Raw genomic sequence first — 23,015 nt, forward strand, 5'->3', positions numbered from 1 at the left:
TTGAATTCTTCTCCTCCGGGGGCCAAGAATCCCAGCGTCGTGATTCAACAACAACCTTTCACAGGGAGATGACGGTGGCTCAGATCATGAACTCCTTATTGCCAAATTCAGACTTACATTGAAGAAAGTAGAGAAAACAACCAGGTCATTCAGGTATGACCTAAATCAAATCTCTTACGATTATACAGTGTAAGTGACAAACAGATTCAAGGGACTAGATCTGACAGACAGAGTTCCTCAAGAACTATGGACAGAGATTCGTGACACTGTACAGGAGGAGTTGATCAAAACCATCACCAAGAAGAAGAAATGCAAAAAGGCAAAATGGTTGTCTGAGGAGGCCTTACAAATAGCTGAGAAGAGAAAAGAAGCAAAAGGTAAAGGAGAAAAGGAAAGATACACCCATCTGAATGCAGAATTCCAAAGAAAGCACGGAGAGATAAGCCTTCCTAACTGAAAAATCAAAAAAAAAAGGGGGTGGAGGGAACAATAGAATGGAAAAGACTAGAGAGCTCTTCAAGAAAATTAAAGATACCAAGGGAACATTTCATACAAGTTGCTAGTACTAAGTCATTTCAGTTGTGCCCAATGGACTATAGCCTGCCAGGCTCCTCTGTCTATGGGATTCTCCCATAGAATCTTGGACTGGCAAGAATACTGGACTAGGTGGCCATTCCTTTTCCAGAAGATCCTTCTGAGCTAGGTCTCCAGCACAGCAAGCAGATTCTTTACTCTCTGAGCTACTAGGAAAGCCCTGTTTCATGCAAAGATGGGCACAAAAAAGAATAGAAATGGTATGGACCTAATAGAAGCAGAGGATACTAAGAGGTAGCAAGAATACACACAAGAACTATACAGAAAAAGATCTTAATGACCCAGATATCCACAATGGTGTGATCACACACCTAGGGCCAGACATCCTGGACTGTGGTGTTAACTGGGCCTTCGGAAGCATCACTACAAACAAAGCTAGTTGAGGTGATGGAATTCTAGCTGAAATATTTCAAATCCTAAAAGATGGTGCTGTGAAAGTGCTTCACTCAATATGCCAGCAAAATTGGAAAACTCAGCAGTGGCCACAGGAAGGAAAAGGTCAGTTTTCATTCCAATCCCTAAGAAAGACAATGCCAAAGAATGCTCAAACTACTGCACAATTGAACTCATCTCACATGCAAGCAAAGTATTGCTCAAAATCCTCCAAGCTAGGCTTCAATAGTACATGAACCAAGAATTTTCATATGTACAAGCTGGATTTAGAAAAGACAGAGGAACCAGAAATCAAATTGATAGTGAAGGACAGGGGAGGACAGTGAAGACTGGCGTGCTACAGTCCTTGAGGTCACAGAAAATAGGACATGACTTAGAGACTGAACAACAACAAAAAATGTTGATACTTTTATGAAGTTATGGTGGTTTCTAAACCACCACCACCATAAACTTCTTGGGAGGAGCTCACAGCTCAGTTGGTAAATTATCTGCCTGCAATGCAGGAGACCTGGGTTAAATTCCTGAATCAGGAAGATCCCCTGTAGAAGGAAATGGCAACCCACTCTAATAGTCTTGCATGAAGAATCCCATGGACAGAGGAGCCTGGCAGGCTACAATCAATGGGATCACAAGAGTCAGACACAATTTAGTGACTGCACAACTACCATCTTTAACTTTTCACATGTCTGATCACCATTCAAAGCCTCTAAAGCAGTAATTTCTTTTTCTAGTAGTCATGTATGGATGTGAGAGTTGGACTATAAGGAAAGCTGAGCACTGAAGAATCGATGCTTTTGAACTGTGGTGTTGGAGAAGACTCTTGAAGAGTCCTTTGGACTGCAAGGAGATCCAACCAGTCCATCCTAAATGAAATCAGTCCTGAATATTCCTTGGAAGGATTGATGCTGAAGCTGAAGCTCCAATACTTTGATCACCCGATGCAAAGAACCAACTCATTGGAAAGGACCCTGATACTGGGAAAGACTGAAGGTGGAAGGAGAAGAGGACAGAGGGTGACATGGTTGGAGGGCATCAATGACGTGATGGATGTGAGTTTGAGTAGGTTCCGGGAGTTGGTGAGGGAAGCCTGGCATGCTGCAATCCATGGAGTCGCAAAGAGTCGGAAAAGACTGAGCGACTGAACTGAACTGAAAGTAGTAATTTCTTTCTCTCATCTGTGACTTATGTGACTGCACTGCAGTCCTTGGGATTCTACAGGCAAGAACACTGGAGTGGGTTGCCATTTCCTTCTCCAATGCAGGAAAGTGAAAAATGAAAGTGAAGTTGCTTCAGTCATGTCCGACTCTTAGTGACCCCATGGACTCCAGCCTACCAGGCTCCTCCATCCATGGAATTTTCCAGGCAAAAGTACTGGAGTGGGTTGCCATTGCCTTCTCCGAATGTATAGTTGTCTTCACAAAAACTAACCTGTTGACTATTTTAGTAACCCATTGTTTGGTTTACAGAGGGAAGAAAAATGGCTTTTCTCCAGTATTTAGGGAAATTGTTTCCATAATTTTACAGAAAATAGTTTAAACCATAAGAATTAACTTTTAGAGTACAATATCATATTGAAAGTTTGTTGTTGAATCACGACGCCGGGATTCTTGGCCCCCGGAGGAGAAGAATTCAATCCGGGGCCAGAGACGAGGCTTGATCACTCAGAGCTTTTGTGTAATAAAGTTTTATTAAAGTATAAAGGAGATAGAGAAAGCTTCTGACATAGGCATCAGAAGCGGGTAGAAAGAGTACCCGCTTGTTAGTGTGAGCAATGAAGTTATATACTCTCCAGTAAATCCAAAGAATGTCTGAAGGTTGTAAAGACCTCACCAGACCTACTCCCATAATTTACATTTTAAGATAACAGAATTAGCCAGAAGGTTTAATCCAGAGACAGTCCTCAAGCATAATACATTGTTGTTATATAATCCTAAGGAATGTAGAGAAGGAAAAAAGTTTGTCCTTTCTTCCTCCTTGAGAATTCCAGACCCCTCTCTCCTTGGGGACCCCTAGACTTCTTATCAACCTGCCTAGGAAATGACTCTCAATATGTTATAGAAAAATATAGAGAAATTAGCATGGCATATCAGAAAAGTGAGGTGAAAGTGAAAGTTGTTCAGTCGTGTTTGATTCCTTGCAGCCCCATAGACTATACAGTCCATGGAATTCTCTAAGGAAGAATACTGGAGTGGGTAGCCTTTCCCTTCCCCAGGGGATCTTTCCCACCCAGGGGTTGAACCCAGGTATCCCACATTGAAAGAAAGTGAAGTCACTCAGTCATGTCTGACTCTTTGTGACCCCATCTACTATAGCCCACCAGACTCCTTCATTTATGGAATTTTCTAGGCAAGAGTACTGGAGTGGGTTGCCATTTCCTTCTGGAGGGAATCTTCCCAACCCAGGGACTGAACCAAGGTCTCCCGCATTACAGGCAGACACTTTACCATCTGAGCCACCAGGGAATCCCTGGTGGGATTCCCACATTGAAGGCAGATTCTTTACCAGCTAAGCCACAAGGGTCACCCAAGAATACTGGAGTGGGTAGCCTATCCCTTCTCTAGGCAATATTCCAGACCCAGGAATTGAACTGGGGTCTCCTGCATTGCAGGTGGATTCTTTACCAACTGAGGTATCTGGATACTAAGCTGGCTTGAAAAGTAAAATTATACAACTGTCTAAGGAAGATTAATCCAATTTATATCAGCAAGTTTATGGCAAAAATATTCAATGTCACAAAGAATGGACTACTGGAGAACAGTCTAGGAGGAAGCTAAGGTTTTCCATGGAGATCAGCTTTAGAAGGGTAGGAGTGATAATTAAAAAGAAAAAGGAGCAGTACAATAGGTAGTTTAAAGATAATTTTGAAAGTCCCCCATAATCTCCTCCTTCAGTTCAGTGTAGTTCAGTTCAGTCGCTCAGTCATGTCTGACTCTTTGCAACCCCATGAATCGCAGCACGCCAGGCCTCCCTGTCCATCACCATCTCCCGGAGTTCACTCAAACTCATGTCCATCGAGTCAGTGATGTTATCCAGCCATCTCATCCTCTGTCATCCCCTTCTCCTCCTGCCCCCAATCCCTCCCAGCATCAGAGTCTTTTCCAATGAGTCAACTCTTCACATGAGGTGGCCAAAGTACTGGAGTTTCAGCTTTAGCATCATTCCTTCCAAAGAACACTCAGGGCTGATCTCCTTTAGAATGGACTGGTTGTATCTCCTTGCAGTCCAAGGGACTCTCAAGAGTCTTCTCCAACACCACAGTTCAAAAGCATCAATTCTTCAGTGCTCAGCTTTCTTCACAGTCCAACTCTCACATCCATACATGACCCCTGGAAAAACCATAGCCTTGACTAGATGGACGTTTGTTGGCAAAGTAACGTCTCTGCTTTTCAATATGCTATCTAGGTTGGTCATAACTTTTCTTCCAAAGAGTAATCATCTTTTAATTTCATGGCTGCAGTCACCATCTGCAGTGATTTTGGAGCCCCAAAAAATAAAGTCTGACACTGTTTCCACTGTTTCTCCATCTATTTCCCATGAAGTGATGGGACCAGATGCCATGATCTTATTTTTCTGAATATTGAGATTTAAGCCAACTTTTTCACTCTCTTCTTTAACTTTCAACAAGAGGCTTTTTAGTTCCTCTTCACTTTCTGCCATAAGGGTGGTATCATCTGCATATCTGAGGTTATTGATATTTCTCCAGGCAATCTTGATTCCAGCTTGTGCTTCTTCCAGCCCAGCGTTTCTCGTGATATACTCTTCCTCAATCCCCCAATTTGATTTAATTTAACTTGCTCTTCCAATGAAGAAACTTCAAGACAAGCTTGTTAGGTACTTTTCTATCAGATTTTTAACCCCTAAGTCTCCCGTTCCCACCTAACCCCAGTATAAAAATTCAAAACTTGCCAACTAATGTGAAAAAGGCATCAGTGGGAACATGGGAGACACTGAAAGGAGAGGATCAAAGATGATAAATGACATATTTTTGAACTGACTCTTTTATTAGATTGCAGACACTATTTAAAGAAATTTTTAAATGAAGAAATTAGCTTGTTTATGAATTAAGATGATTTGTGAATTAAGTCATGTTAATTTTGAGTCAATGGTACCATCTCAAGATGGAAACTATAAATAGATAAATTAGTGGTGTACAGCTAAGTATGGCAATATGTAGGTTTGAAAGTCATCAGCAAAGATGTTATATTTGAAAATATATTATGGAATTACATTTTAGAACCCAGCAAAATACCTGGGGCCCATCTTAGTACATCCATGTTAAGTAGTAAATGTCAATGAGAAACTACAACAACCCAAGATAACAGGGCCACTAAATCCTCAGACCATTGAGTATTAAAACTATGGGTCATCCATTTTCTTCCCCAAGAGACCTTCCTGACCCAGCAATCAAGCCTACATCTCCTGCTTGGCAGGCAAATTCTTTACCACTGAGTCTCCTGAGAAGCCCCCAGCCCCCAACTCCAGTGGGTGATGGTTAAACCAAGCATAATCCCTGAATGAGAACTTTAAAAAAAAAAAAAAAGGAAAAAGTATATAAAGTACATCTTATGACTAGAAATAGACTGTTTGACTATGAATATTTTCTTAATATATATTAATTAATGAGTTTTTTCTAATCCCTACCTTAGTATTATGTGTTTCAAGTTCCTTCCCCCATGCCCTGCATCCTTTCCATGTCTCTAGCTCCTACTAGACAGCCTCTTACTTCATACTCTTCCCACCTGCTGGACCCAGTTCCTCAGTTCTGATAATAATGTTCTTCCACTGTGTCCCCAAGATAGGAAAATGCCCTGCCATTGCCAATCTCTGAGCTGTCTGCCTCTTCCCTAAATGACATCTTAGATCGTCTGTAACCTATATAACCAACTCCATGTATTATATTTATTTCATTCAAAATGATCTAAAGTAGTTCTTTTTCTGACTTACACCCAAAATGATACCCTGATTTTTCCTGAAAGTGAAAGTGAAAGTGAAGTCGCTCAGTCGTGTCCAACTCTTTATGACCCCGTGAACTGTAGCGTACCAGGCTCCTCCATTCTTGGGATTCTCCAGGCAAGAATACTGGAGTGGGTTGCCATTTCCTTCTCCAGGGGAACTTCCCAACCCAGGGATCGAACCCAGGTCTCCCGCATTGCGGGCAGACACTTTAACCTCTGAGCCACCATGGAAGGAAAAAGCAAAACACTGGAAAAATTCATTAAGCAACTGCTTTTAAAATTGCGAAAGCAAATACAACATTCCTCCTAGCCTGTTTTTCTTCACTTTTATACTGAGGATACATGATAAACCTTTTACATGTAGACTAAAGGCCAAGAATCGATCCCTAATGAAAGGAGGGAAATTGCCTTGAGAGATACACACTTATATGTTGGGACTGAGGAGAAAAGCAAAGCTTGGGCTAATTTTAGAGCACCCCTGCCGCCAGCACACACACCAGACCTGGCATCTTACCATAGAGAGAACCATAGGATTGGGCGGTTGAGGGGTAGGGGGGGGTGGGGACAGGGAATGGGACAGGAAAGGAAGCCTCACAAAAATATACCATGTGCTTTAACCTCAAAGTTCCAAAATTTCTCTATTTATTTGGCCACTGTTGGAGCAATGGCCCAGCCAGCCTTCCTGCCTGCTCTGCTCCAACATCCCTGACTGTCACCCACTTACAGACAGCCCACAGTCAGCTGTCACACATCCTTAAACACAGAAGAAACTCATTCAAGCTTGGAATTTTGATTATGACACAGAGCTCAATATCTTTAACTACTAACCTGAAACGATCATTTCTAAGTATGAATTACTATGTTAAAAAGAATGCCTAAGCCACATTAGAAAAGGAAAATGTTTCTTGATGAAAACCACCACTGTTGATGCTGCTGCTGCTGCTGCTAAGTCACTTCAGTCATGTTCGACTCTGTGCGACTCCATAGACTGCAGCCTACCAGGCTCCTCCATCCATGGGATTTTCCAGGCAAGAGTACTGGAGTGGGTTGCCGTTGCCTTCTGCATGAAAACTGCCAGTATCACACCCCAAATCCTTAGCTCTGATTTTTTAAAAAATTATTGTGAGTGCTATATTTGCTTCCTGACTTAATAACCTCTGTGGAGATAAATAAAGATTATCCAAACAAGAAGAAGCACGACTTACTGACAGCAATGGAGTCACCTACAACCCCATTTGGAAGAGACTCAAACTACAGGCAGGAGGAGATGTGGGAAAGCTCTATAGTGACAGAAGTGGAGGGTCAGTCCTGATGGGACCTTGAAAGCATAGGGAAGCTGGAGGCGGGCTGAGGGGATTCTCCCCCAAATACCAAAAATTTAAAAATTAATATTGATAATAGAAGAACAATGAAACATTAGTGTAAACAACACAAAAAGGTGATTATCAAAGCCTTAGTATAACCTATCATTAAAAGTATTTAGTTCATGTTTTATTCAAATGTTAACATATGACACTAGATTCTAAGGAATACCTTTGAGGAAAAAAACATTAGAGATATTAGCTAATTGATTATTTGAATTCATAAAGAAATCCTGTTGTTCTTATAGCATTACCACTAGGAGAAAGTTATTGTATCTGTAAATGTTTTCATTCTTAAATGTCAGATACTTTAGAACTCACAGGTAACAACCACTTTATAAAAACATTCAATATCTCAGCTAAAACTTTATGCAATTTTCATGAAAAGAAACTAAACCCTTCATGGGTTTTATGTAATTTTTTTTCTTCCTCATTTTTGATTTCTTTTTCTGACCAGAAATTTTTCATACCATTTTTCTGTAATCACTGCAGAAGATTTGAACTATCAGCCTGATTGCACAGCAAAGGCACTAAGACATAATGAGGTTTTTAAATGGGGCATTAATTCTTTCCATTCTGCTTTTTTAAAAGGCTGATGAAAGTTTGAAGTTTTAGTATGAGAAAATAAATAAGGGATGAGTTGATAGTTATTTCTCTGGGCAAAGGAAAAGGAGCAGAAATGGCTGTGATTAAGTTTGAAAATGTGGCAGAGTGATCCACTGAGCTGTCTCCACCACTAATACATGTGTGTCCCTCAATTACTACTAATATTCAAGAACCTCCATTTTCCATCTATAGTCCAAGTAGTTTTGAATTCATAATGTCTAAATTCATTTTGCAATAAAATAATGATACAATATGAGTCCATGAATCTGAGTATCTGAGAGTTAAGCATGGATCAATGGAAACAAAAACCATACCTTTGTATTAGCTTTTGCCTTTGCTTTACATTTGCTTTGTTCTCTGGCTTCACGAAGACCTTTTTGAGTAGGACCTTCTGGTGCATTTTCCTTTCTACAAGCAGGAACAACTGTAAGATAATACAATTTACTCTTAATGTTTATACTGTCTGTAAGAAATATTATAACCAAAAAAGAAAGCCAAATTCATTACACATGTATTTTTTGAAGTACTAAAATAATAATATTAAAACCATAACAAAATGTTGTAAGTGAAGTTTCAAATTCATTTCCCAAAAATGCAGGGTAGTAATGCTGCAAGGTTAGTGAATTGGCTTGGCGAGCCAGCTGAACAGCATGTAAGCCAATTTCCAACTCAATTATATCTAAATTCCTGCTTTCATGAGATTTCATGTATTTATAAACAAAGCTGAAGGGGGTCAAAGGAGAGAATTGTAAGCAATAACAAAAATTTCCTAAGTGGAACTGGATAATAAAGAAGAGATTTTTAAATGAAAATTGTATTAATAATATATCCTCTATGCTTCACAATGTTGAAAAAAAAAAAATAGAAAACACAGGGTAACATTCCAAAATAGTTATAATACTAAAGTCTAAACTCCCCTGGACATAAGGGGCAGTCCTAAGGAATCATTTGAGGGGAAAAGAAAAGTGATAGGCAAACTCTGTTTCTTTTTCACATCTTTTCATATACATATACATGTTTAGGTATACATAATTCCCTCCTGTATTTCTAAACAGCCAGCTGATTTCAATAATTAATATGGGTATAATCATTAACTCTTAAATAACTAAATGTTCTAATTTATAGTATCAATCTATGACAGAGAAAAGACAATGAACACAAAAATATCTCAAAGGATTCTTTGTCAAGGTTCTCAAATAATTATGACGTTATAAAGGTGAGGAAGCACATGCTAGCTAGCATTTAGTTTCTTTCCTGATCCAATTTTTCCAACTCAGTACCAGTTTCAAAGAAGAAAACCATCAAAATAACCCCCACAATAACATAAAAGCCAAATGTTGCATAAGTTAGTACTACATAAAAGTACTTTAAAAACTTCAAACACTAGGGTATTCAGGCTGTCTGTCTTCCCTCAATGGTGCTACAAATTAGGACCCCACAGAATCTGTGAGTCAAAATGTGGAGGAAAAGCAACAATTACAGCTCATTGATATTAGAGAAAAACTTTCACTTCAAATTCTCTTTTATAGCATTTTCCTCTTCCATGACCAAGAGTGAAAGCCTGGTATTGATGATGATTTAAAATAATAATAGCTAGCATTTATGCTTCATTGATGTTTTACTATCTAATAGCTACTTGTCTAAGCGTATGTGTTATTTCATGACATCCTGGCAATAACACTGTGTAGTTCACTATCTTTTGTTCCCTTTTACATATAAGGAGAATTTGCATAGCAATATCTACAGGGAAGAAAGGAGAAAGCAATAAAGAGAGGGATCCAGGATTCCAGTGGATAATTATATGAGCAGACCTCATGCAGAATGTAAAACATTACTCAACACCAATTTTCAAGAAATAAAATAAAAAGCAAGAGACAAACAGCAAAATGATAAGGATAAATGAAAGTAAAACAACAAAAAGTGCTTAGTTTACAAGTATATGTAGTTGTTCCACAAGCAAAATGAAATTACAAGAATTTACACTTCAATAATATTTTAGAAAAAAATTCAACATTTGCAACCAAAACATGAGATTATACATTGCATAATGTATGTGTAATGGAAAGAAAAATTATCCTTCTTAATCATTTCTCAAGGTACCAATAATAGCATGATTTCCACTATCAGATAACTATCACTTTTATTTATGCAAAGATTTATTGAACAAATGAAAGGCTCAAACATTGGGTCTTTGTCACATTCATGGTTAAGTGAAAATTACTTTTCAAAGAGCTGACTCATTTGAAAAGACCCTGATGCTGGGAAAAATTGAGGGCAGGAGGAGATGCGGATGACAGAGGATGAGATGGTTGGATGGCATCACCGACTCAATGGACATGGGTTTGGGTGGACTCCAGGAGTTGGTGATGGACAGGGAGGCCTGGCGTGCTGCAGTTCATGGTGTCGCAACGAGTCAGACACAACTGAGTGACTGAACTGAACTGAACTTTTCAAAATTCCACAAAATGCTTCTTAATGTTTAGTAATATCGTAAGAAAGGCCATTTCCCCATAAGAACATCCTTATATTTATCATCTGATATTTGTTAATGAAAAGGCCTATAGTACTGACTGCTGCTATGCCAGTTTTTACTTGGGCACAAACATAGCTTAAGGGAGGTACAATTTCTTAAGAGAAACAAAGTAAACATCAAATATACACATTTTTAACTTACAGAAATTATAGTTATTGTACTCTCAATGCTAAATTTCACCCATTCAACCACTTCACAGATGTGCACATTCAACCCAGTGTTAACTAACTGAACATTCAGGCCCCTGGTTAAATGTCAGATATGCATCAACACATTCATTTAACAAATATGTAAGTACCTATATTATATCAGTCCCTAACTCCAATATAGATTAAACACAGCTGAAAAGAAAATTATTTAACTGAAAAGATATCATGAAGAAAGTAGCCATAATTTTTCCCAGGGAGAAAAATAGAAAATATCCAAGAGATTAGGAAGCTCAAATGAGATCAAAGTATACATCTAATTAGAATTAAGAAAAAGGTAATAGAGATAAAGGGAAAGAGCTATATTTTAAATAACATGTATCTAACTAAACTAGACCATTTCCTACATATAGTCATAAGAAACTGACATCTTGTAGTGCAATTCTGAGCAACAAAAAATACCCAACCCAAAAAGCAATTACTTAAGCTAAAACCTTTGCTCTACTAAATATGACATCTGTTAGTGATGCTCTGAAGTCAATTTCACAGTTTTTCACTTCATAAATGATTTCCAATTTCTAAATATTTTTCTTGAATTCATAGATTCCTATCATAAACTCTAAGACATCATAAAATATATGCTTGTTTGCAGTCTCATGTGAAATCAAAGAAATATCAGCTAACACAAACAGAATAAACAAAACAGCATATGAAATACTTTTTGAGTTTTCGTAAGTTTCACAAAAAGTTTTATCTCATAATACATCATACTGAAAGCTTTTCTGTGTAGGTATTGTAAATATTAGATACACAATACTTCCCATTACAACAAAGAAAACTGTAACGTAACTATCACTTCAAATATCTAGTTGACAATAATCATCATATCATAGCTTCTCTTAGGAACATTTCTACTATTCTACATACCATACCAGAGCAAACATAGAATTATAAACATTTTTCAGATGAGAAACTTAACTACTAAAGTATTAATAACATTCTCTCTAGGTGTAAGCAATTATGGATAATTTTTCCAATGTTATAATTTAAAATTCTTCCATAATAAACATATCATGTTGTTAAAAAATATGGTAAATTTAAAATTATGATAACTACTCCAAATAAATCCAAGTTTTCGCTTATTCCTTAAATTCAGATTAAATAACCAAGTAAATGGTACTAAAGTTACTGCTTCCCAAATTATATTTAATCTAAAGAATTTCTACTGCCATACAAATTTCTGCTCAAAATAAATGAAAAATATATGAATAACAGATAAAATATTTTAAAACTTAAACTAAAATGAGAAAATGAAGAGGGGAAGAGATAAATATATGAAAATAATTGTGAAAGACAGCAAGATTTATGAAGAATCAGCAGTTAATCAATAAACCAACTTCTCAAAGAAGTTGACTAAGTAGGGTTCCAGTTGACAGCCAATCTGAGTGATAACACTCTGAGATCACATAGCCAAATGCAGAAATCACTCAAAAAGCTTAGGAAAAGGAATTGCAAATCCTTTATAAAAATAGAAAGCATGTTTATAAGGAGCACAGAATTATTCAGTACATAATTTAAGGAATTACTTTTATTCAGGTAATTGAGACCTACTCAACTTAAATAAAACATGTTTTCTTCCTTTGAGTTTGAATTTATTTTGATCAAAAGTCACTTCAAAATACAGATTAAAATGTAATTACAAAATTGATCTTCAAAGTAACTTATAAGTGTCAGTCTAGAAAATCATGAATTCAATTCTGAAATAAATATCAGGAGACAATTTCATAAAGGAGTTATCTATAAACCATTAGTTTATTTTAATAGAGTTGTCAAGGATAAATAAATAAAATCACGAACTAGTAAGTAGAATGTAACATTTAGAGGTTAACTGATGTAAGCATCAATTTAATGTACAATTCCTCAAACTTTTAGCCTTCTTGTGTTTATTATTTTTCACAATCATTAGTTATTTTGAGAGTTAAGAGTTCCTGAGATTTTGGTATTTTAATGATCATACTTATATTTGATTGTGTTCTTTCTGAAATATTTTCTGCTCTATGCTCTACTAGAAAACAAGCCTTTTCCAAATGCAAATATGTGAGCCCAGGTGATAAAACCCAGCTATGTGGAAGCCACCAGCTACATCCTCCCAGATAGTGAAAAGGAGCTGGAGGATGTGAAAAGTGGTCCCCCACCACATCCACCATCTCTTACTAGTAAACAAGGAAATAAGAACTGGACAATAAAGAAAGCAGAATTGGCCCCAGATAGTTAGATGCATATGAAAGAAATGATTTCAGAAAGCCCAGACACTTGCATTTTCCGAAAACTTTGTTGCTGTTGTTCAGTTGCTCATTCATATCAAACTCTTTGCAACTCCATGGACTGCAGCACACCAGGCTTTCTAGTCCTGGAGGTTGCTCAATCTTGAGTCCATTGAACCAGTGATGCCATCCAACCATCTCATTCTCTGTTGTCCCTTTCTACACCTGCCTGCATTCTTTCCCAGCATCAGGGTTTTTTCTAATGAGTCTGCTCTTCACAGCAGGTGGCCAAAGTATTGGAGCTCCAGCTTCAGTATCAGTCCTTCCATTGAATATTCAGGATTGATTTCCTTTAGGATTGACTGGTTTGGTCTCCAAGGGACTCTCAAGGTTCTTCTCCGACACCGCAATCGGAAAGCATCAACTCTTCAGCGCTGAGCCTTCTTAATGGTCCAATTCTTACATCCTCACATGCTTACTAAAAACCAAAGCTTTGACTATCTGGAACTTTGTCTGGCAAATTAATGTCTCTGCTTATTGATACACTGTCTAGGCTTGTCACAGGTTTCCTTCCAAGGAGCAAGCATCTTTTAATTTCATGGCTGCAGTCACCATCCGCAGTGATTTCAGGGTCCAAGAAAATAAAGTCTGTCACTCTTTCCAATGCTTCCCCATCTATTTGCCATGAAGTGATGGGAACGGATGCCATGATCTTCGTTTTTTGAATGTTGAGTTTTAAGCCAGCTTTTTCACTGTCCTCTTTCACTTCTTTCACTTTAATCAAGATGCTCTTTCGTTCTTTGCTTTCTGTCATAAGGGTAGTTGCCATGGGCGGAGTTCCTCACGCGTAGTGTCATCTGCAAATCTGAGGTTATTAATGTTCCTACTGACAATCTTAATTCAAGCTTGTTCTTCATCCAGCCCAGGATTTTTTATGATGTACTCTGCATATAAGTTAAACAAGCAGAGTGACAACACATACCCTTGACATACTCCTTTCCCAATTTGGAAACAGTCTGTTGTTCCATGTCCAGTTCTAACTGTTGCTTCTTGACCTGCATACAGATTTCTCAGAAGACAGATCAGGTGGTCTGGTATTCCCTACCTCTTGAAGAATTTTCCACAGTTTGTTGAAATCCACACAGTCAAAAGCTTTAGCATAGTCATTGAAGCAGAAATAGCTCTTTTCCTGAAATTCTCTTGCTTTTTTAATGATCCAATGGATGTTGAAAATTTCATCTCTAGTTCCTGTGCCTTTTCTAAATCCAGTTTTCACATCTGGAAGTTTTCAGTTCATGTACTGCTGAAGCCTGGCTTGGGGGATTTAGAGTATGATCTTGTTAGCAAGTAAAATGAATGCAATTGTGTGGGGTAGTTAGAACATTCTTTGGCATTGCCTTTCTTTGGGATTGGAATGAAAACTGACCTTTTCCAGCCCTGTGGCCACTGCTGAGTTTTCCAAATGAGCTGGCATATTGAGTCTGCACGCATTTTCAAAGCAACATATTTTAGGATTTGAAATAGCTCAGCTGGAATTCCGTCACCTCCACTATCTTTGTAGTGATGCTTCCTAAGGTCCATTTGATTTCACACTCCAGCATGTCTGGCCCTAGCTGAGTGATCACACCATCATGGTTATGCAGGTTATTAATATCTATTTTCTATAGTTCTTCTGTGTACTCTTGCCACCTCTTCTTAATATCTTTTGCTTCTGTTAGGTCAACACTGTTTTTGTCCTTTATTGTTCCCATCTTTGCATGCTTTGTTATATTTAATTGTCTTGAAGACAGCTCTAGTCTTTGCCATTCCATTGTTTTCCTCTATTTCTTTGCATTGTTCACTTAGGCTTTCTTATCTCTCCTGCTGTTCTTTGGAATTCTGCATTCAGATGTGTGTATCGTTCCTTTTCTCCTTTGCCTTTCCCTTCTCTTCTTTTCTCAACTATTTGTAGGGCCTCCTCAGACAACCATTTTGCATCTTTGCATTTTTTTTCCCCCTGGGGATGGTTTTGATCACTGCCTCCTATACAATGTTACGAACCTCCGTCCACAGTTCTTCATGCACTCTATCAGATCTAATCCCTTGAATCTATTTGTCACTTTCACTGTATAATCAAAAGGGATTTGATTTAGGTCATACCTGAATGGCCTAGTTGATTTCCTTACTTTCTTCAATTTACATCTGAATTTGGCAATAAGGAGTTCATGATATGAGCCACAGTAAGCTCCCAGTCTTGTTTTTGCTGACTGTATAGGGCTTTTCTCATTGGTTGCAAAGAATGTAATCAGTATGATTTCAGTATGGCCATATGGTGATGTCCATGTGGACTAGTCCCTTGTCTTGTTGGAATAGGGTGTTTGCTAAGACCAGTGCATTCTCTTGGCAGTACTCTGTTCACCTCTTCCCTGCTTTATTTTGTACTCCAAGGCCAAACTTGCCTGTTATTCCAGGTATCTCTTGACTTCCTACTTTTGCATTCCAGTTCCCTATGATGGAAAGGACATCTTTTTTGGGGGGGAGGGGGGTGTTATTTCTAGAAGATCATGTAGGTCTTCATAGAAACATTCAATTTTAGATTTCAGCATTATTGGTTGCGGCATAGACTTGGGTTACTTTGATACTGAATGGTTTGCCTTGGAAATGAACCAAGATCATTCTGTTGTTTTTAAGATTGTATCCAAGTACTGCATTTCAGACTCTTTTTTGACTGAGGGCTACTCCATTTCTTCTAAGGGATTCTTGCCCATAGTAGTAGATATAATGGTCATCTGAATTAAATTTACCTATTCTGGTCCATTTTAGTTCACTGATTCCTAAAATGTCAATGTACATTTTTGCCATCTCCTGTTTGACCACTTCCAATATACCTTGATTCATGAACCTAACAATCCAGGTTCCTATGCAATATTTGTTCTTTACAGCATTGGACTTACTTTCACCACCAGACACATCCACAACTGGGTGTTGTTTCCACTTTTAGCCTTTTCATTCCTTCTGGAGCTATTTCACCACTCTTCGTTTTGGGCACTAATGACCTGGGGAGTTCATCTTTCACTGTTGTATCTTTTTGCCTTTTTATACTGTTTCCCATACATAGAAGATCGCTAAATCTCTTATGAGAGATTTGGATTTTCTTAATTAAGAGTAATCTTTTAATATTCAGATTACCTGTCACCTTGCTGCGAATTTGTATATAGCCTGGCTCCTTCCCACCTCCTGGGAGGTGGTTCTCTGGGTCACCTGAAATACTCTCTTCTAATAAAATCTAACTCTCAACATTTACATTGTGTGTATTTTTTCCTAGTCGCCATCTTCTAAAAATTATCTACATATGAAAAAAGTAACTTTTGATGTAAACAGAAATACATATTCTTTGAAAAAATGCAGTAAGAAAAAAGGTAGAAATAATCACATCACACAAAATTATGCAAATATTTTTCAGTCTCTCTCATATTTAACAGACAGGATCCAATACCACATGTTTTTATTCTTAACATTAATATTGTAACATGAACGTTTCCTTATGCATGATTTTTAAAGACTTTCTAGTATTGTATGATCAACTAGATTGAAACATTCACTTGTGGTTAAGGATTAAGACTCCTTTTGTTACTATAAATATGAGTGCAATAAACATCACTGTGCAGAATCTCTAGGCATTACTGAGCATAATTGATATTTCTTTTTTTTACTATAAATTAAGATAGGAATGATTGAATCAAGGCTAAGAAAAAGTTTTGAATATGAGTGTGCTACATATTTCTTTTAAGCTTAATCAGAAAACACAATGAACAGTCATCTGGAAATAACATAATTTTTGTTAAAAATGTACCCTTTTTCAGTCTTCTGTATTTTAGATTTTTCCATCATTCTTTTGTAAATTAACAATATTGGGATATAATTTGTATAAAATAAAATACATACATTATAAGTGTAGAGTTGGATAAATTTTGACAAAGATAAGTAGGCATATAACCACCAAAATCAAGATATAGAGCATTTGCACTTCCCCCAAAATTATTATTTTGTTTATATACCTTATCTTATCACCTGGATGGTACCTCCAAAGGTCTTTTTATACCTTTCTTCTTATCCTTTATATACCTTATAATCATTATTTTATAATGCTATAATTTTAGTTTTTATCAGTCATTCTTTTAAGAAAATTAAGAAGAAGAAATCTTAATCTTTGTATTAAGCAGAATTTATAGGATTTCCTAGGCAAGAATACTGGAGTGGGTTGCTAATTCCTTCTCCAGGGGATCTTCCCAACCCAAGGATTGAGCCCACATCTCCAGCATCTCCTACCCTGGAAGGCACATTCTTACCAGTGAGCCACCACAGGATGCTTAATGTTAATATTGTGTCACCAAGGTGTTGAAAACAATATTCAACATCTTTGCTGGATGCAAACATGTCTGCATCCAGATATGGCCAGAAAGCCAATGTATCCCAGCACCGCTTGCTATCTAGAATCCCTGGTCCCCTCTCTCCCTCTCTGTCTTTTGTTTTCCACTGTTTTTTATTTTGTACTGGAGTATAGTTTTGGCTCAGATGGTAAAGAATCTGCCTGCAATGCAAGAGACCTAGGTTTGATCTTTGGGTTGGGAAAATCCCTGGAGAAAGGAATGGCTATCCACTCCAGTTTCCTTGCCTGGAAAATTCCATGGACAGAGGAGCTTGGCAGGCTACAATCCATAGGGTCGCTACGAGTAGGACATGACTGAGCGGCTAACACTTTCACTTTTTCACTTTTCACAGTTGGTTACAATGTTGTGTTAGTTTCAGGTGTACAGCAAAGTGAATCATGCATATACATATACACATATACACACACATATATCCACACACATATACACACACATATACACTCACATATATCCACTCATTTTTAGATTATTTTCCCATACAGGTCATTGCAGACTGTTGAGTAGAGTTCCCTGTACTATACAAAAGGTCTTTATTAATTATCAACTTTATATATAGTAGTGCATATATGTCAGTCCCAATCTCTCAATTTATTCCCCCCCCCTTACCCCCTGGTAACCATAAGTTTGCTTTCTGCATCAATAACTCTTATTTTTATTTTATAGGTAAGTTCATTTATACCAACTTTTTAGATTCCATCCATAAGATTTATAATATAATACTTGTCTTTCTCTGTCTGACTGACTTAACCCAGCATGACAATTTCTAGAACAGCCAAAGCAATTTTAGAGGGAAAAAAAAAAAAAAAAGAGCTGAAGGAATCAAGCTCCATGATTTCAGACTATACTATGAAGCTACAGTAATCAAAACAGTATGGTACTGGCACAAAAGAGAAATATAGACCACTGGTCTCCTCTTAATCCTGTAGAGTCTTCTCTCTACTTCTTCTTCTACTTCTCTCTCTCTTCTTCTCTCTCTAGTATCAGGTAGTCCTGCATACCTAACCCAGCCATTACCTAACTACTCATAGTAAACTCCCTCATAAACCAGGCCACTATTCATTGCAGCACCCTCTTATCTGGTACCCTTTCCTATAGATTCTAGATGCTTCAACAACTTATGAACTATAGTCTTTGCCTTTTCAGTTCATACAGGACTGCCATGTTCTTCTCTACCTCCAGCTACATAGAGTTTGGTTTGGAAATTTTCCCAGCCATGGTGATAGTGAAGTTCAACTTATAAATTTTCCCTCTATCATTTGTGTTCTCTGACTTGTGATGCTTTCCAATGCCTAAAAATAACTGCCTCAAATATAGTTTTACAGTGATTTATGAGGAGAAGGCTAGTCTGGCACAAGATACTCCATCAGGGCCAGAAGCAGAAGCAGTAAAAAAAAAAAAAGTTTTCCCCTATTTTTCTCTAAAAGTAATTTATACAATTTCCTATTCTATATTTTTTCTTGATCTTTTCATCAAGATTTTAGTTTATGAAAATTACCATACCATGTATTCACTCATGCTAAATAATTACTCAAATGAATAACTTGAGTTCTGACAAGACTGAGAAATCACCAAGCAATAATGTTAGTTTTTTCATATTTGAATTTTACCTCTAAATTCAGGAGCATGGTAACCATGCCCTATTTCCATATGCTTCAGTGTTTCTTGAAGTCCAGAAATCTAAAAAGTAAAATCCAAAGGTAAGAGGTTATATGCTAAATGACTCCAAAATGGATTAAAATGCTTAAACACTGATTAACAAATGTAGGAAATATTATCTCTCTTGCATTAATTCCTAGGTATTTTAAAAACTTAAATTTTTAAAATTTTCCCTTCTCCAGGGAATCCTCCCAACCCAGGGATCGAACCCAGGTCTCCCGCATTGTAGACAGATGCTTTACCAACTGAGCCACCAGGGAAGTCAAAAATTTAAATATTAATTGCAATAAAAGATAACACAATTTTAAGTCTAAATTAAAGTTCACAGCAAGAATTAAGTATCTATTATAGGTAAACATTTGAAACATTATTTCACAGCATAGTTTCCTGAACCAAGAATACTTGCCACACACTTTTAATAATAATTATTCAGGTCTCTACTTTGAGTTTTCTCCTCTGCTGAAATTGCTTTACAATAGCCTAATTCATCTTCATATCCATGAAAGATGAGGTAAATATTTCTTGGGAAGTGAATATGAAGAGACTGTCGCTATCCTAAATACTCTTAGCTCATTTTCCACCCACAAACTCTCCTTGTTTTATTAAACTTATTTTATAGTTAAGAACATTTGTGAGTTTGGTGGCATACTATCTACCTATATTTTCTGAACAATAGATTTAAATTAAAAATTCAACCTTAAAGAGCTGTCTCATCCCTCATATGATTATACCAACAAAAATTATCATGTTTAATTATATACAGATACACATATTTTTCTACTGTCACTGAGTAGCAGTTAATCCTTCCTTCTTTCTTTGTTTTCTTTTTTACTTTATGAACATCTCCTATGTTCTAGCATAACAAGATGCCTCAAATGCTCACCCAGGCTCATCTTGTATTTGCTTCGCCCAGACTACTATCAGCTACTTCAAGAAGCACCACTTCTTCTTACAAGAGAATAGTATTAGAAACTGCAGTGTCATTATTTCTAGAGCCTCTCAGCAGACAGACCTAGAAATGCATGTTTGTATGTATGTATGCATGTATATATATATATATATATATATATACCCACACATGTATTTTAGAATATTTCCTGAATTGAACCCCATGATCCAAAAAAGATAACATGTAATTTATTATACATATATATATACTAAAAATAAATTATACTTTATCTTTTTTCAAAAATGGGGCTCTAATTCCAAATTTTGGAGATTTGGGAGAATTTTGTAAAGTTGAAAATAATTAAATTATCGATGTTTCCATAAGATTTAAATAAATTTAAAAGTGACCACATTGTTTATTATCTATCAAAATAATTTGGAAACACATACTTATTAGATTTTGTCATCTCACAGTATAATTTCACTCTTTTACATTATGAACTAAATAGCATTAAAAATTCTACAATCTAATCCTTTTTCATGCAAAGTATTTGAGAAAACTCAGTAAGCTAAATGGCCATTAAGATAAGTTTTTTTAAGGAAATGAAAAGGATTGGGAAGATCTCCTGGAGAATTCCATGGACTGTATGGTCCATGGGGTCACAAAGACTGAGTGACTTTTTCACTTCACTTTCAAGGAAATGACAGTGAATGAGACACAGGTCAGTGACATTAAGAGATGTTAAGGATCTTACAGATGCTGTGGCCTAAGCAATAGAATAAGCAAGTTATATTAGGTTCACACTCAAAGGAACCACCCAGAACCATGTACGTAAGAACCAGGAATATAACCAAATCAGTCACACTCTGCTAGAAAGTGAAGGCCAGGAGGACACCGTGTAGACTCTGGGCCAGTGGATACACAAATGTCCTTTGCACTAGGTGTCATCTGCGAAGAGTGAGAAGAGGAGGCTATTTGAAGACAGAAAATTAATACTGATTGTTATGCTTTAGCTAAATAATCAGTTAATATAACATCCAAGTGCCCTATGTTAAATTCAGAGACTGGATAGTCTTTAATAGCAGGTTATGTTTTATTTCATCTTCAGTGGGAATAGCAGTTCAAAGACAAAATAAGTTGTAGATACAGTTCTTTACACATCTGAATGTGTAAAATTCAACCCTTCCTCAGAGAGAGAATGATTTTCATTTTTAAACATATTTTTACTTTAGATACATATCAATCATAAGGCAAGTAATTTTACCTTTGCTTAATGTATTAGAGATGAGACACATATATATAATTACCTGAATGTTCACATGGCTACTTTGCAGCACAGCTAGGACTAACTCCTACCACTCTTCATCTTGAGCTTAACTAAACCAGTGGTGAACATTTTAAGAACCAAAGACTGTACACAGCCTAAATATGTCTCAATATGGCCTGATCTAACTTCATATTAGAGACAGGGGAACGGATGGCCATTCAGGAAGTTAACTTATCCCTGATCACAAAGATACTGACTAGAAGATCCAGTGATAGATACAGGTGGTAGATGGAGAAATCAACAATCTGGAGGGGAGTGGAGGCACTTGCCATCATGAGTACCAGAAGGCCCTGATACCCTTGAGTAGTAAAACTTAGTATGAGTGGTCTGTCCTACTAAACACACATGGTCACATGGGAATATATGGCCACGTCAGAGTTCCTCCTGGGAGAAGAATAATAGGAATATGAGCATGAAAACAGGGGGTAAAGGAGAGGAAGATGGTAGCAAAAGTCTAAGTTGGTTTGTGGCAGGAAAAGCAGCAAGAGCAACCTGAATCTAGCTCATAGTGTTCCTGGCAATGGAAGTGTGCCTCCTGTTAGGAGGCTGTAAGAACAGGTTAGATGAAAAGGAGCAAAGAAGTGACGTTCTGAAGATTTGACAATATAGTGCCATAAAACTGCAAACTATTATTAAACTCTTTTTAGACAATATTACCATTAATTCATATATTCAAGAACACACAATTAAATTTTGAGCACAAAGAAGGAGACAAGTGATGTTCTCATTTTAGTAACTAAAAATTACACTCAACAAAAGACAATATACATTTGATTAATGTACACCTTAATAAAATCATTCATGCTTTTGCAACCATTGTGCAAACTTCTGTAGCTTCTAAAAGTTTGGCCAAAAATCAGTATCTCCAGAAAAAAATAGAAGAATGCTAAGCATAGTAGCAGTTTTATATTTTCTAGTCAACTGTTACATATTTTCACCATGACCAAGAAACATTCTGTTTTATTATTCTTGAACTCTATACTAGCTATCCCTCACTCTACCATGCAAGGGCTAGGCCTATACAAAAATACAACAGGAAGAAAAGGGATGTCAATAGGAAAAATGACTGAAAATTGAGTTAGTAACTAGTTGTTTCAAATATTCATTTAGGAGGAAGCTGCATGGAGGCTCTATTCATCATCTCATCTGTTTCACAACAACATTAAAAGATAGGTCATTATGGCTGTATGTTATGTATGAAAAATCTGCGCTTAAAGTGTTTAGGTAAGGTCCAGGTTTACAGCCATCATAGATGGCATTTAAAACCCAGTCTAAGATTTGTTAAGTTTTAATGGCTCAGGTTTTCCCTCTAACAGTATTTTAATAATCTCCTAAAAAGTTATATTTTCATTAAGTAATTTTAATTCAATAATAATCTTTGTATTTTTAAAGTGGATAAAATATTTTCCTGGATGTTTCTAAATGAATATTTTTTATATGACAATTGGTGAAAATCATTTAAAATTTAACTCAGAAACAAAAACCAGTATTTCTGATAATGTTATAAAAAAATAAATGGTTAAATATCATTTTCAGGTAGCTCGGATGGTGTCTTTACCTGTCCTATTGCTCTGTCCCTTTCCAAAGAGGTCAGCATTTTCTGCTTCAGTAAAGCATGGTGCTTTTCATGTAATACTCTTATAGCTGGTTCATATGATGCATAATGCAACTTCAACCTATGGAAAATAAAGGGCATCATAAAGGGTAATAGCGGAGAAGGCAGTGGCACCCCACTCCAGTACTCTTGCCTGGAAAATCCCATGGATGGAGGAGCCTGGTGGGCTGCAGTATGGGGTCGCTAAGAGTCGGACACGACTGAGTAACTTCACTTTTGCTTTTCACTTTCATGCATTGGAGAAGG

The 23,015-nt window shown here is 36.9% G+C and overlaps 1 protein-coding gene across 1 annotated transcript in view; it reads right to left on the reverse strand.

Moving 5' to 3' along the window:
* The window catches only part of LOC102181821 (sperm-associated antigen 16 protein), a 1,088,062-nt gene that overhangs the window by 995,477 nt on the left and 69,570 nt on the right, over positions 1–23,015 (reverse strand). Inside the window, exons 7-9 of the mRNA XM_005676499.3 lie at positions 22,713–22,830; positions 18,890–18,959; positions 8,224–8,333 (exon numbers count right to left, since the gene is read on the reverse strand). Coding sequence (XP_005676556.1) covers positions 8,224–8,333; positions 18,890–18,959; positions 22,713–22,830 — 298 coding nt within the window. The remainder of the gene's footprint in view (positions 1–8,223; positions 8,334–18,889; positions 18,960–22,712; positions 22,831–23,015) is intronic.

This window comes from Capra hircus, chromosome 2, assembly GCF_001704415.2.
Source record: "Capra hircus breed San Clemente chromosome 2, ASM170441v1, whole genome shotgun sequence".
Classification (NCBI taxonomy): domain Eukaryota; kingdom Metazoa; phylum Chordata; class Mammalia; order Artiodactyla; family Bovidae; genus Capra; species Capra hircus.